General features: G+C 40.5%; 1 protein-coding gene across 1 annotated transcript in view; it reads left to right on the forward strand.

Annotated features, from left to right (window-relative positions):
* Positions 1-15534, forward strand: part of rras2 (RAS related 2) — a 53154-nt gene that overhangs the window by 37321 nt on the left and 299 nt on the right. The window contains exons 2-5 of the mRNA XM_077228491.1: positions 3331-3418; positions 9348-9450; positions 13582-13690; positions 14265-14387. Coding sequence (XP_077084606.1) covers positions 3331-3418; positions 9348-9450; positions 13582-13690; positions 14265-14387 — 423 coding nt within the window. The remainder of the gene's footprint in view (positions 1-3330; positions 3419-9347; positions 9451-13581; positions 13691-14264; positions 14388-15534) is intronic.

Consider the following 15534-nt stretch of genomic DNA (forward strand, 5'->3'; position numbering starts at 1 on the left):
GTGTGTGTGGTATTTGCGTGGCAGGAGGGCAGTGCCATGCTGTAAGATGTTGCTCTACAGAAAACTGTGGAATGTGTGAGCTCCCATGTTGCATCATGACTAAAGGTTTGGTCTGATCACGTGCAGACTGATGTTTTTCAGCTCACTTTCTCTCTTACTCATCAATCTAAGGTGTCACTTTCACTCTCAATCGTTTGTAGCATTGTCACAAAATCAGGTGCCTTGTTCTTGTGTTCACATGTGCATATTTTAATGTGCGCGACTGAAATGCAAGGTGCAGTGCTTAAAATATTGTGAGTTTGTTGGAATTAGCAGCAGGTATTCTCTCTGTCTGTCCATCTGTCTTGCTCTCTCTCACCTCATTCTGCCCGTATCCCCACTGCAACGAGTGAGCGATGAAGTCGACTGCATATGCAGCACTGCTGATGAATTATTGAACAGTGGAAAGTGGACGTGATGGAGTCTTGCACGCAGTGCATACAGAGGAGCCACTGTGTGAAAGGATGACTGATGTCAAGAAAAGAGAGCGAGTGGTTACAGGCTTCTTTATGTCAATGCTCATACTGCATTTGCTCACTGTCAAAAACATTTGCAAATGTACTTTGGATGCATTTGTTGTAGAAGTACATTCCAAATAATCCTATTCTTTTTACAGCTTTTTTGGAATAGATCACTGGAAAATGTCCATATACCTGACAGTTATCACTTTAATAGATGTCTTGTGATATCACATGTCTCTGTGACAGCCAAAGAATCTGACCACAGCCTGTACAAGTCAATCAGAAAACTTGGCCATTTAGGGTGGGAATCCCTGTTTTCAGAGTAGTTGCAGATAAGTGAGTATTTAGGAAAGGTTTTTTGAAAAGGCATTCTTTTTTGTACTGCAGCTTCCCAGCAAATACATTTACCTAAAAAGATAAATCACATAAGACAAGACATGCTTTCATAGTATATATCTTGAATATTGACTGTGAATTGTAATGTGTAAATTTGCAGCTTTGTTCCCTGCAAAGCCCTATTTGGACACAACTAATTTATTAAACAAAGTTTGAGTTAAATTTTTTATCACTCGACGTCTGTGATTTCATGTACCAATTTGGATGGAACTAACATCTCTGTGTTTATTACGGAGGTGGGAGTGTGTTTTCTAGACGTGGGTGTTACAGAAGGTCATGTGCATGCGTGCGTCACTATATGTTTATTAGTGGTTGATATGATTTTAATTTATATTATAAAAAAAAACATTTAAGTAAACTTCACGGGTTTATAGCAGTGGTTGTTATAATAAACTTCCATAAGTGAGCAGAGAAATCTAGACAAGTATCTAACTCTTACCTGACACTGATATTAAAATTGGCAGTCTTCGCAGTTTCCGCAATTTTTTTAGTCGGATACCATCTATATTGAAACTACATGAAAGCATGCCAAAGATTTGTGCGCAAACAGATGAGTAGAAGCATGTGGATAATACAACATCAGCAATCACAGATATTCACTTTCGGACGGTATTAGATTACTCAAAGAACCGTTGACTTTGCCAAAAAACAGTAGGTAATTTGCCCTGGAATTTTTACTGAGGTTGACGGGATTAAATCTTGAATTTCTCTAACGTCCCCCTAAAAAACTAGTCCTGTCCAAACAGGTCAGTACATTTCTTTTTTTTTTTTTTTTTGTGGAAATTAATTATTTTATTCATCAAGGATGTATACCACCAGTCAAAGTAAACTGATTAAAAGTGACCGTAAATAAATGTATATTGTTACATTAGGCTTTTATTTAAAACAAATGCTGTTCTTTTTAGCTTTCTATTCATCCAAGTATCTTTATAAAAAAAGAGAAAGTATAAATAGAACAACTGTTTTCAACATTGCTAATAATAAAAAATGTTTCTTGGCTCCTGAAATTCAGCTTTGCCATCACAGAAATACATTATATTTTAAAATATATTAAAATAGAGAACTAAATTAAAATTGCAATAATAATATTTTACAATAGTACTGTTTTTACTGTATTTTAAATGCAGCCTTGGTGAATATAAGAGACTTTCTTACTGACCCCACACTTTTGTTTTGGGGTGTATTTACCATCAGTCAGAAGTAACCTACTCATTCTTTACTACTATTTTCTAAATAATATTAATTATTTAGAATAATAGTTAAGTAGTATACAGGACATTCTTTGACAAAATCTTAATTTCTTGTGTAATTTATATATTTTGCAGTATAGATTTATATTCTCTTTCAGAAGTTAAAACCATCCTCAGTGAATGGTTGACGCGGAAAGGAGAAGAAAGCTCTACTCTCATTTTTGGAGTGCTTCTCGTTTCGCTGCTAAAAACAGATTACTCGACTAGCGGTTACAGGAACATCAATAGTCAAACTTAAAATAGGAAGCTACTGCTTTGGCATTGTTGTGTGTGAGCATGAGCATGTGTTCAGTTGACACAAAGACAAGCCTGAACATAACGTTCAGCTGTCGTCACTTAAACAGCCTCCTGGGAGGGGAGGCACAGAAAATATGGGAAAAATGTGAAAAATGCCTTCTTACAGCTCCCCCTTTCATTACAAACTGATACCGTGTTCAGATTAGCATGGAAACAGCCTGTGGAAAAAAATAAAGTTTGCGGTTAATTAACAGTAATTATCTACCCCAAACGGAGGGCCACACAAATAATGTTGACATGAAGTCTGTGTTTGGACTGTACACACAAGGGCGGTTGTCTTTTTTTATTTTTCAGAAGTGACAGAACAGTTTGTCTGTTGGGTTGTGTTATGAGTATAAGCCCTCATTTAGCATAGCATTCAAAACAAGTGCTCTTTTATGCATATAGATCCCTGAATCAAAGCTGAAGTCAATGATGTTTGTGTATGAAAGTTCCTCAAAAGGGAAACTGGTTTCAGAGAGGCTTCCAAGGCATAATACCATCATGTCTAATGATCTAAAAGTTCAAGTTTGTAAGTTTGTAATAAAATTCAAGTGAGCTTTAGATATAAACAAGCACTTTTTTGATGACTACAAAGCTTGTTTCTTGGTAGAAATTGAGCCATAAAAAAATACATTTTTAAATAAAAATCTTTCAACTGCTTTTTTCAACTATTCATTTCACTATCCGCCAAACCGCATGCATAGGATTGTGGGATATTATATGCTGTGAAGGGATCTATACTACCAAAATCCCACTAGATTAAAGTATTTTGGGAGACAGGATTGCGACACAAACATTGAATTTGGACGTGTCTTGATCCTTCCTAGCTCCTCATACTGCACTTTTTGAATCGGATGTGATATTGACCTTTCTTGTGTTTATATTCTCTTTCCTTCTGTGTTTAGTCATACTTTGTCACTGACTATGACCCCACGATTGAAGACTCCTACACAAAGCAGTGTGTGATTGACGATAGGCCTGCGCGGCTGGACAGTAAGTATGCCACAGATGGATGAGAGAGACTGATTGTTAAACAAATCACACAGGATGTAGGGAAACAACATATTGCAAACCAGCAGCAAAGACGAAGCACCTTCTGATGTGATAATACATATTAGAGATCAGATATATTACAGAGAAACTGGTGCATTTTGTTATTGTTCTGTGCATTATGCATACTAATAATTGAGTTATACTTGTCTGGTCTTGTTTGAACTAGGACTGGACGATGTTAAAATATTTTCAGAAAAAATATCCGATTGCATTGTCTAAAAAAACATAGGGCGAGGAGTGGGAACTTGGTTTTATCCATCGGTTGTTGATTGGATTTTTAGATGTGAATGTTACACTTAAAAACGGAGGCAGATGATGTGAGTATTTAGGGCTGGGGTTTAAAGGGTTAGTTCCCCCAAAAATAAAAAGGATGTCATTGATTTCTCACCTTCGTGTTGTTCCAAACCTGTAAGACTTTCGTTCATCTTCGGAACACAAATGAAGATCTTTTTGATGAAATCTAAGAACTTTCTGTACTCTCCATAGACAGCTACACAACTACCACTTTGACGCTATAAAAAGTTCATAAAGAGATAGTAAAACTAATCCATATGAATTGAGTGGTTTAGTTAAAGAAATTTTGAAGAGACACAATTGCTTTATATGATGATCAGATATAATTTAGGCCTTTATTCCATATAAACATTTATCAACTCGCATATCAGTTGTGGTAAACTAAAGCTCAAGCATGTTCGCTTGACGTAGATAACCAATGAGGTTAATTCTCGTGTGTTATGCAGACCGTTTGAGCTTCCTCAAGAACTAGTGAGGTTCATTCTTGTGTTACGCAGCACATTTGAGCTTCTAATGAGGCATGCACCTAGGGTCTTGCGTACATCTACCAAGCCGGCACCCTGCTGCCTTGCAGTCATGTCCCTGTAAAGACAAAGGCTAAGGGAGTCGACCCTAACAGAAAATCCAGGTGTGTCGTGACCCTGTGAGGGCGGTTGAACGGAGCATTGCCTTTGCCTAAACTTCCGGTCAGACACTGCGACTGCTAAGCTGCTCTCCCTCACCTTGGATTCTCCTTACCAGGTGGGCGAACTTAGCAGAAGAGAGGGGCTCACAGGCAAATAGCAAAACCCAGTGAATTTTCAACAGATATTGCTAGCACTCCTTCAAAAACTATCAAATCTCACAGAAAAAGAAAATCATACTGGCAGGACGTCGCCCAGGGAAAAAGGTCCACCCTAAACCCAAACATGAAATTCGCAACATGGAACATCAGAACCACGCTTGACAGAGAAGAATGTAACAGACCCGAGAGACGTACAGCTATAATCTCTCGTAAACTACTGAAATATAACATAAACATTGCGTCTCTGAGCGAGGTACGCTTTCCTGAGTCAGGCAGCATTCGGGAAGAAAGTGGCTACACAATATACTGGAGTGGGAACCCATCAGGGCAAAGACGTGAAGCTGGTGTCGCTCTCGCAGTATCAAATCACCTAATCCCAAAGCTAATACAGGACCCTGAACCTGTTAATGACAGGATCATGACCCTCAGGCTGCCTTTAACAGACAATTGGAATTGCACCCTGATCATGTCATAGGCACCAACAATGATGAACAGCCCGGAGTCAATCAAAGCTTTTTACAGCCAACTGCACCAAATTCTAAGGGCAATCCCTTAGATGAGGGATTGAAATGAGGAGCTCAGCAAACTCATAAAAACGAGAAATGAGGCAAGAAACAAATTGCTGAATAGAAACACCAGATCGGCCAAAGTAGAACTCAGGAACCACTCTAATCTAGTGCAGAGAAGATGCAGAGAGCTGAAAAATGTTTGGTGGTCGAACAAGGCAGTGGAGCTACAACAACTGGCAGACATGAATTATAAAAATAATTTTACCAGAGCATGAATCAACAGCCCCAATCAACTTCTCGCTAGTGATAATACAACCCTAATAAGTGAAAAGCAGGACCTACTGAACACTTTAGCAGTCTATTAAATGATGTCAGATGTCGACCAACATGTGACGGATACTATTCCTCAAGCACCTACTCAGTAATGGATGGATGCCCACCCTACCATTGATGCTGTGAATTTGCTAAGTAGTGGTAAGGCCCCAGGTGCTGACGGAATCCATCCTGAGATAATCCAGCAAGGTGGCATCAAACTACTAGATGCACTGCACAAGATCATAACTGCACCATGGGACTCCCGACTGGAGGGACGCACAACTGATTACCCTTTTCAAGAAAGGCGACAGACGTGTATGTGGGAACTATCGAGGCATCTCATTTCTTTCTATCCCAGGAAAAGTATTTGCCAGAATTCTCCTACACAGACTAGCAACTAGGGATGTGACGGTGAGGATATTTTCCCACCGGTTAATCGACGTGTGACAACACCGGTAATACCGGTATCACCGGCAGGGGCTTTTGAATCACTAATTTAAAGGCAAACGTAAAATGCTCGCGTTTGCACGGGCATGCATAATTGGTGGTCGTGCGGAGCAACACTGTTTTGTTATTGTGCGCTGATTTAGCGCTAATTTGAAAACGAAACTCTTTTTTTTTTTACATCGCTTATAAAAAGCTGGTGCAGCAGTGTGCACTTCACTTTTAAATTAGCGTCAATTCATCCTTCGCATGGAGTTTGATGCGATCTGACAAATCCACAATATTTTGTCCGACAAAGCAGTCAGGAGAGTTAGTAGATTAACGTCGGTGGATTTGAACTTGGCTTTAACTGAGGCAATCTCTCACGTCACGACACATTAGAGCCACCAAACGGTAGGCCTATTTATTGTTCCATTTTCTTTGACTGACCAAATTTGAAAGTTGAGACTTTGTTTCATATTAAATATTACCTGGTCGGTCCTGTCTGTCAGCGCGTTGTCAGTGTCCTTGTAGGCTACGTGAGTTGCACTTATAAAATGAAGTTAACGAACAAACATGATCCATCAGGAAACGCCATAGATCGCTGAATTTCACTGCACTTCATGAAGAATTTTTCTTTTGCGTGAAGAAGCCGCTCGCCAGAGATGTGTTAAAAGATAGCGGAGTGCATTCATGATTATTAGGATACCGGTATAATAATCATCCTTGCTCCGTGTCTGAGTGAATAATTTACTCTCTTGTTCTTTGATTAACATGAGTGACACTTTAAGACCAGCCGCTGCTGACAGAGACGCGATCTGACACGCGTCCCATTTTCTCACAATCGAAATCTCTATGTTAATTTAAGACTTTATTTAAATCATTTAATACTGCTCTTATGAGGACACTCGACAAAACGGACATTTTGGCATAAACTCGATACTGACGCGCGTCTTTTCAGTGGGTCGCGCGCGGGTGTGTGTGTGTAATAGGCAGGACTTATAGCGCGGCCTCTTTAGTCTTGTCGCGCTTAAAAGCATTCACATTAATAAGAGCGTGATCATACAACGCTAGTCAACGGGTGACAGAAAAAATGGATACTGAGTAATTACGTAAAATATTTTAACGCGTAAAAAAAATAAATTTTTTTCACCGCGGTGTCGCAGTGGGCAAGTGATGAAACCGGTAACACCAACTACCGTAGCAAGCCTTCTAGCAACCCATGCTGAAACAATCCTCCCTGAGGCCCAATGTGGTTTTCAACCTGGTAGAGGAACGGTAGACATGATTTTCTCCCTAAAACAGATACAGGAAAAGTGCATTGAGCAGAACAGGCATCTCTTCATGGTATTTTTAGATTTTACTAAAGCCTTCGATACAGTGTACAGAGAAACATTACTGAAGATCCTGCGTAAAATTGGTTGCCCTGACCTGTTCACTGACCTGATCGCCTCCTTCCATAATGGCATGAAGGCTTCGTTAAGCATGAAGGGGGAACTATCTGACAACTTCGATGTGCTAAATGGAGTGAAACAAGGTTGTGTCCTAGCGTCAACCTTGTTTTCCCTCTTCCTTGCCGAAGTCCTAGATAGTAATTTTGCAGATTGTGATAAAGGTGTGATGATACTGACAAGGCCAGGAGCTGACCTCTTCAATGTCAATCAGTTTAAATCATCAAGTAGAACTTAACCTCTCCTTGTCTGGGAACTTATGTTCGCCGACGACACTGCCTTTGTCGCCCACTCACATCAGGATATACAGGAAATTATCACCCGCTTTGCCACAGCAGCAACGGCCTATGGACTCAATGGGAAATATAAAGAAGACAGAAATAATGTTCCATCCACCCCCAGGCATCGACGAAAGCAGCCAAAACAACATCCAGATCGGAAGGCGAAAATCTAGCCACGGTCAAAGAGTTCAAATACCTCAGGGCAAGTCACCTACAACAACAAACTAGATGCCGAATTATATCTACGTAAATCTAAAGCTTCCCAGGCATTTGTCTGACTAAAAGAAAGAGTCTGGTCCAACAAAGACCTCACCATAAAGACAAAATGTGCAGTATATCGTGCAATTGTTCTCCAAGCTCTTCTACATGAGAAAGTATTGGACAGTTTACATGACCCAAGCACACAATCTCAATGCCTACATGATGAGACACCTGAGACAAATTCTAGGCATTAAATGGGGCACCATATATCCAACAAAGAGTAACTAGACAAAACCAACACACCTAGTATGTACAAAGCACTAATCCAGCGCAATCTGAGATTGGCTGGCCATCTGAGCAGACTGGACAATAGTCGACTACCAAAACAGATGATCTACTCGCAGCTCAAAGAGGGGCACCGTGGCATAGGTAGGCCAAAGCTCCACTTCAAAGACACAGTTAAAAGAAATCTCAAGCATAAACAGATCCCACTAGGCAGCTGGGATCGCCAAGCAAAAAACAGGACTCTGTGGAGAAATCTAATTCTTAGGAAGTCATCATCGGACACAATGGACAGCAATTGATTGGCCCAGCACGTTTGAGCTTCTGCAAGAACCAATGAGGTTCATTCTTGTGTTACCTAACACATTTGAGCTTCCGCGAGAACCAATTTGTGTTACGCAGCACGTTTGAGCTTCTGCAAGTGCCAATGAGGTTCATTCTCATGTGTTACCCAGCACGTTTGAGCTTCCTCAAGAACCAGTGTGGTTCATTCTCGTGTTACGCAGCACTTTTGAGCTTCCTCAAGAACCAATGAGGTTCTTTCTTGTGTGTTACGCAGCACTTTTGAGGTTCTGCAAGATCCAATTAGGTTAATTCTTTACGCAGCACATTTGACCTTCTGCAAGAACTAACAAGGTTCATTCTCGTGTGTTACGCAGCACATTTGAGCTTCCTCAAGAACCAGTAAGGTTCATTCTCATGTTACGCAGCACGTTTGAGCTTCTGTAAAAACCAATGAAGTTCATTCTCATTTTACGCAGCATGTTTGAGCTTCCACAAGAACCAGTGAGGTTCATTCCCGTTTTACACAGCACATTTGAGCTTCTGCAAGAACCAATGAGGTTCATTCTCGTGTGTCACACAGCACATTTGATTTTCGCAAGATATTTGTTCTCGTGCATCAAGCAGGTTCAGTTGAGCTTCTGTTCATGTTCGCTGATCAATGTTTATATATGAATAAATTCAATCTGTTCATCATATAAAGCGATCAAGTCTCTTAATGTGATCCAATCATGAAAACAAACAAGGCCTTTGATTACTGGCATCACTCAAGGCTGTTGTAAGTTAAACGGCTTTTGTTACATACATCAATTATTCAATCTGCTGTTTGAGAGTCACACCTGTTAGTAAATACACTTGTCAATCCTAAACACTGCGTGAACATTGCCATATATACATGACACAGAACCATGTTAAGCCATAGATAAAGAAATATGAATATAATAGAAGATTATTTACATAATGAAAATACTTGTAATCAAACCTATATTGGTGATGTGGCTAAAGTGAGTCTGTGGCTGACTAACATGGATCTTCTGTGTTTGTTAGTCCTGGATACAGCAGGACAGGAAGAGTTTGGAGCCATGAGAGAACAATACATGAGGACAGGGGAGGGCTTCCTTCTCGTCTTCTCTGTCACTGACCGGGGAAGGTGAGCAATGTTCTACTCATGTTTTCTCTCAACTTTCTCTCTTTCTTCCCCTTTCCCCTTCATTGTCTGTCTCAGTTTCACTTTCATTCTGTTTTTGTCTTTCCATTTTTATTAATGCCCCCCCCCCCCCCCCCACTCACTCATTCATTCACATTTTGTGTAACTGTAAAATTAGAAGCTTGCTAATTTATTGCCCCAGGTTTTGTCTGAGTGAAACCCGGCACATGCAAATAAACAGATCTCACACACATTGCTGTGTGTATGCTCGAGGAATTTGGTGTGTGATCAGCCGTTTTGGGAGTGTTTGTGCCCTCTTAAGGTCCTTCCCACTTTGTGTTTATGCTGTAAACAGTCTTTCCTTCCTTCGTTGACATTACCCTGCTCAGAGCCGATGGCACCGGCTTCTCTGAACACACAATCTCACAGTCTCTCCAGAGCCCATGACAAGCACTTCCTCCTCCTGCATGACATTTAAACTGCTCAGACTGTTAGAATCAACAGAGACCTCATATCAATGTCCTTCCTCTCCAGTACACACACACTGTTCTCCGTATGATGGCTTCTAGCCGCCTTACAGCGTTACTGGAAAGTTTATTGGAAAGGCATGAGAACCGAGTGACCTTGTGTCATCCTGTGTACTGTAATGCAGTTATGTGGTCCAAAACAGAGAGAGATAGCTGCTCATCAGCTGGAAGGGTGGGCTTGCATTACTTTTTTAGTTTTTGTGAGAAGGAAGAGCTCTGATTTGTGGGTGTATGCAAAATAGCAGATGTGTGCTATTCAGAATGTGAAACTCGTGTGAAGCGCTTTTGAGTACCAACATATTTGGGGACAGGGACACGTTTACTTACTAGAGTAGGATTTTTCTCCATCTCTGGTAAGATAGCAATCATGATGATAAGTGTCTTCATTAATTATTAGGGCTGCAACGGATTACACTTGTATGGACCAGGCCACACGGTTCGGCACACTTGTAATTAGCGGATTAACTGCTAAGTAGAGTGAAAGTTTATCATTTGGACATGTTTTGTCTTGCCAATTTACACATTCAAACCAATTTAAACGCGGAAGAGGCGGCAGAGATCGGGACTTGCATGCTGTTATTTGTGTGCACAGCCTCACACACACACACACACACACACTTGATCGAAGTGATCGAACTCCGAATTGATTCCTCTTACTCTTTTACTTGCGCTTGAACGAACACATACAAACAAAATTATGTCTTGGCAAGTATTCTCTCGGTTGTCGTAAGTTAAAGGGTAACTAAACACTAAAACAACTTTTTTTAGTTAATGATCTGTAAGAATGGAGCTTCATAAATGCTGTTCTTTGATTCGAGTACATTTCTTGACATTTGGGTATAAAATGTTTTCATTTTCAAATATACAGGTCCTTCTCAAAAAATTAGCATATTGTGATAAAGTTCATTATTTTCCATAATGTAATGATAAAAATTAAACTTTCATATATTTTAGATTCATTGCACACCAACTGAAATATTTCAGGTATTTTATTGTTTTAATACTGATGATTTTGGCATACAGCTCATGAAAACCCAAAATTCCTGTCTCAAAAAATTAGCATATTTCATCCGACCAATAAAAGAAGTGTTTTTAATACAAAAAAAAAAAGTCAACCTTCAAATAATTATGTTCAGTTATGCACACAATAGTCAATACTTGGTCGGGAATCCTTTTGCAGAAATGACTGCTTCAATGCGGCGTGGAGGCAATCAGCCTGTGGCACTGCTGAGGTGTTATGGAGGCCCAGGATGCTTCGATAGCGGCCTTAAGCTCATCCAGAGTGTTGGGTCTTGCGTCTCTCAACTTTCTCTTCACAATATACCACAGATTCTCTATGGGGTTCAGGTCAGGAGAGTTGGCAGGCCAATTGAGCACAGTAATACCATGGTCAGTAAACCATTTACCAGTGGTTTTGGCACTGTGAGCAGGTGCCAGGTCGTGCTGAAAAATGAAATCTTCATCTCCATAAAGCTTTTCAGCAGATGGAAGCATGAAGTGCTCCAAAATCTCCTGATAGCTAGCTGCATTGACCCTGCCCTTGATAAAACACAGTGGAACAACACCAGCAGCTGACATGGCACCGCAGACCATCACTGACTGTGGGTACTTGACACTGGACTTCAGGCATTTTGGCATTTCCTTCTCCCCAGTCTTCCTCCAGACTCTGGCACCTTGATTTCCGAATGACATGCAAAACTGAGCAACAGTCCAGTGCTGCTTCTCTGTAGCCCAGGTCAGGCGCTTCTGCCGCTGTTTCTGGTTCAAAAGTGGCTTGACCTGGGGAATGCGGCACCTGTAGCCCATTTCCTGCACACGCCTGTGCACGGTGGCTCTGGATGTTTCTACTCCAGACTCAGTCCACTGCTTCCGCAAGTCCCCCAAGGTCTGGAATCGGTCCTTCTCCACAATCTTCCTCAGGGTCCGGTCACCTCTTCTCGTTGTGGAACTTTTTTTGCCACACTTTTTTCCCACAGACTTCCCACTGAGGTGCCTTGATACAGCACTCTGGGAACAGCCTATTTGTTCAGAAATTTATTTCTGTCTTACCCTCTTGCTTGAGGGTGTCAATGATGGCCTTCTGGACAGTAGTCAGGTCGGCAGTCTTACCCATGATTGCGGTTTTGAGTAATGAAACAGGCTGGGAGTTTTTAAAAGCCTCAGGAATCTTTTGCAGGTGTTTAGAGTTAATTAGTTTATTCAGATGATTAGGTTAATAGCTTGTTTAGAGACCCTTTTCATGATATGCTAATTTTTTGAGACAGGAATTTGGGGTTTTCATGAGCTGTATGCCAAAATCATCAGTATTAAAACAATAAAAGACCTGAAATATTTCAGTTGGTGTGCAATGAATCTAAAATATATGAAAGTTTAATTTTTATCATTACATTATGGAAAATAATTAACTTTATCACAATATGCTAATTTTTTGAGAAGGACCTGTATGGTGTAAAAACGTCTGAGTGCTGCCCTCTTCAGGTTAAACTGTAAACTCCTGAAGTAGGGGTACTCTGTGACGTAGGGTACTCTGTGACGGAACTCTGTCACTCCCTTGGTGCGAGCTATAAAAGCATCTGGTTCCGTCAAAACTACTGTAGCGAGTCAGGAGTTGGAATTACGAGTATTGAAAACGATCGTCACGATGTGAGTGAGCATATATTTTTAATCACAATTTATGTTCCTTAGGCTAAAGTTAACCCTCTGGTGTCGACAAACATGCGTTTTGCTGGATATTTTTTTCACATAGCAGCAAAATATACTGAACGTAATAGTAATAATAATCCTGGAAAGAATTACCTCAAAATAACTGAATATAAGATGAGGGAGTTAAGACCGCAGTTTGAGCCTGAGGCTTGAATTGATATGGCTGTGGCCCTATGTCCACACAGACAATTCAACATCCTTCACTTCAGGTGAAGGTGGGGAGAAAAGTCCTCGACTTCAAATGACCGCTCTGTTGCAAAGCTACTTGCGTCACTCCAGTCGCTCTCCATTTTAGCGAGTCTGGCAGCAGTTGACAATTAATCCGTCAATGCGGGTCTCAAGTGCACGCCCCCCCCCCCCCCCCCACCCCGCTCAGCCCCGACCTCGGTTCGTCCCCTCTATCTCTGCTGGGCTCTGCCCACTTTTCCAGCATTTTTCAAATATTACCAGTGGGTGGAGTCAGGCTCTGACCAGGGATTTAGTTACCCTTTAACAGTTGATACAGAAACCGGATGTGTTGTCAGTATATTCGAATCGGTCTGTGCACTCAGTCTTAAAGTGACAGCAGCCTAATATTCCTGCTGTTGTCTGTGTCATTAATGTTAATAAAATAAAATAAACATCATCATCATCATCTGCCTCATTGAGAGAAAAGAAGATAGTGAGGAGAGCAGTCAGGAGGAATGTGATGACGACAGCTTGTAGGATAAGTGTGCCGTGTAAAGTATGAGAAACAAGCAGGATCTCCAGGTGCTCCCTTGAGAACCAGACCAAAAACTTTATGTGCACCCCTGATTATATATACATATTTGCATATTTCTTTGTGTTTGTGAAAATGCATTGCATGTTTCAAGCTGTTTGTTTTGGCCTTTTTTAATGGCATGCGTCACCTTGTTTTCCTCAGCTTTGAAGAGATCTACAAGTTTCAAAGACAGATCTTGAGAGTGAAGGACAGGGATGAATTTCCCATGATTCTAGTGGGTAACAAAGCTGATCTGGAGCAACAGAGACAAGTGAGTGGCATGAATCACCTCAAGTACTGTAATTTCAGAAAGCTACACTGAATCAGTATTGAAACGAACATTTTTAAACTCTTTGTCTGCACTGAAATCATAGAATGAATATTGTATCTATTGTTCTGTCTATATTGTTGATATTTTAAAATGACACATTTACATACTGTACACATACATGGAGTACCCAGAGCACAATGTCACTGTTAAGAGGAAATTAAATGTGGATGAAATTCAATCTTGAAAATCAATGAAGAGCTCTGAAAGACTGAAAAATATCACAGAGAGCGTGTGTGTCTGTTAAGGAGAGAGATGGTAATAAAAGATACAGGGTTACTGAGTGCATTCTGCCATTGAAAGACACTCAGATTGTGTTACACTGCCACCTCGTGTGAGAACAGAGAATGTTCTAATTAACTGCATCAATTGCCTTTATTTTATGAATGGAACTTATATAAGAGGTACTGTTTTAATCAGTATCTTATAAGAGGTGCTGTTTTAATCAATATCAAGCCAAAAGCTAAAATTGTCTTTAAAATGTTTTTATTTTAATTGAAGAGTGTTCATTTTTCAGGTTACCCAGGAGGAGGGCCAGCAGCTTGCTCGACAACTCAAAGTCACATACATGGAGGCCTCAGCTAAGATTCGTATGAATGTAGACCAGGCTTTCCACGAGTTGGTCCGAGTCATAAGGCGAGTCTCTCATACAATACTGTGGAACCACCAGATGGTGGCAGCACTCAAACAGCAGGCTGTGGTCCGAATGGAATACTAGCATACTGCATAATGTTTTTGGAAAAAAGTGTGTAAATCGGTACATGTTTCAAACAGTATTATGCTACATTGACTACGTTTACATGCAGCCAATTTTTGGGTTATGGTCGGGTTAAGGTCACTATTCGGGTTTGTGAAACATTAGGAATAACCCGTTTACATTTATGAGCAGAGAGAGTTTCTCCTGTATACATGGAATTGCAATATCCCGATGTAAACGGCGGCGCACGGTTAGCGTCTGGACATTCGGACAACCTTGACGCAATATGCGTCATTTACGATTCTTCTTCCTGTATCCAAAGACAACAACAACAGCAGCAGCACGCGGATAATGAATAGTTCGGGGCAGATCGCGATCGCCTTTGTTTGCGAATTGGTGCTGGTACTGACCTCGCTCCAAAAGTATGCTGTGCTGCGTCTTGCCATGTTTACTTCCGGTATACTGCACGCGGGTTTTTGTATGCGCCGAGAAGTTCCTCTACTCAAAAGACCAATATTCCTTGCGAATAGAACATACGCAGAACACAAATCATTATGGGGATATGCCGATACGCGTTTACATGACCAAAAATTCGGGTTAGAAAAGGGGTACCCCAGATATCATATCCCGGTTTTTAAAATCCAGGATATGAGCATATTCGGGTTTTTGCTGGTGTTTACATGGCCGTGCATGACCGGGTTATTGCTAATATCCCGGTTTTGAACGGGTTATTGACTGCATGTAAACAGTCAATGTTGTCAAATCACCTCATTATGTTGTATATTTAATACAGCAAGCGCTGTTTACTTATCACCTCAGAAATTGGACAGTCTGATCAGTCCGTTATCACCTCATTTTGACAGTCCGATCAGATAGTTAATAAAGAGATCACTGCTGGTACTTTAATTTATTTGTCATAGTAGAAATGGAATACCATTGGAAATGCAAATCAACCATTGCATTGAGGGATAAAATGTATTGCACATACTGAGCATTATATAATTAGTTCCTTAAATTTGATTTTATTTCAGCTTTATTTAAATGACCAAAAATTAGTTTTAGTTTAACAATAACTAAATAAATTGAAATA

The sequence above is a fragment of the Siphateles boraxobius genome, unplaced genomic scaffold, assembly GCF_051911475.1.
Source record: "Siphateles boraxobius isolate OS27281-9 unplaced genomic scaffold, OSU_SipBor_1 130, whole genome shotgun sequence".
NCBI lineage: Eukaryota > Metazoa > Chordata > Actinopteri > Cypriniformes > Leuciscidae > Siphateles > Siphateles boraxobius.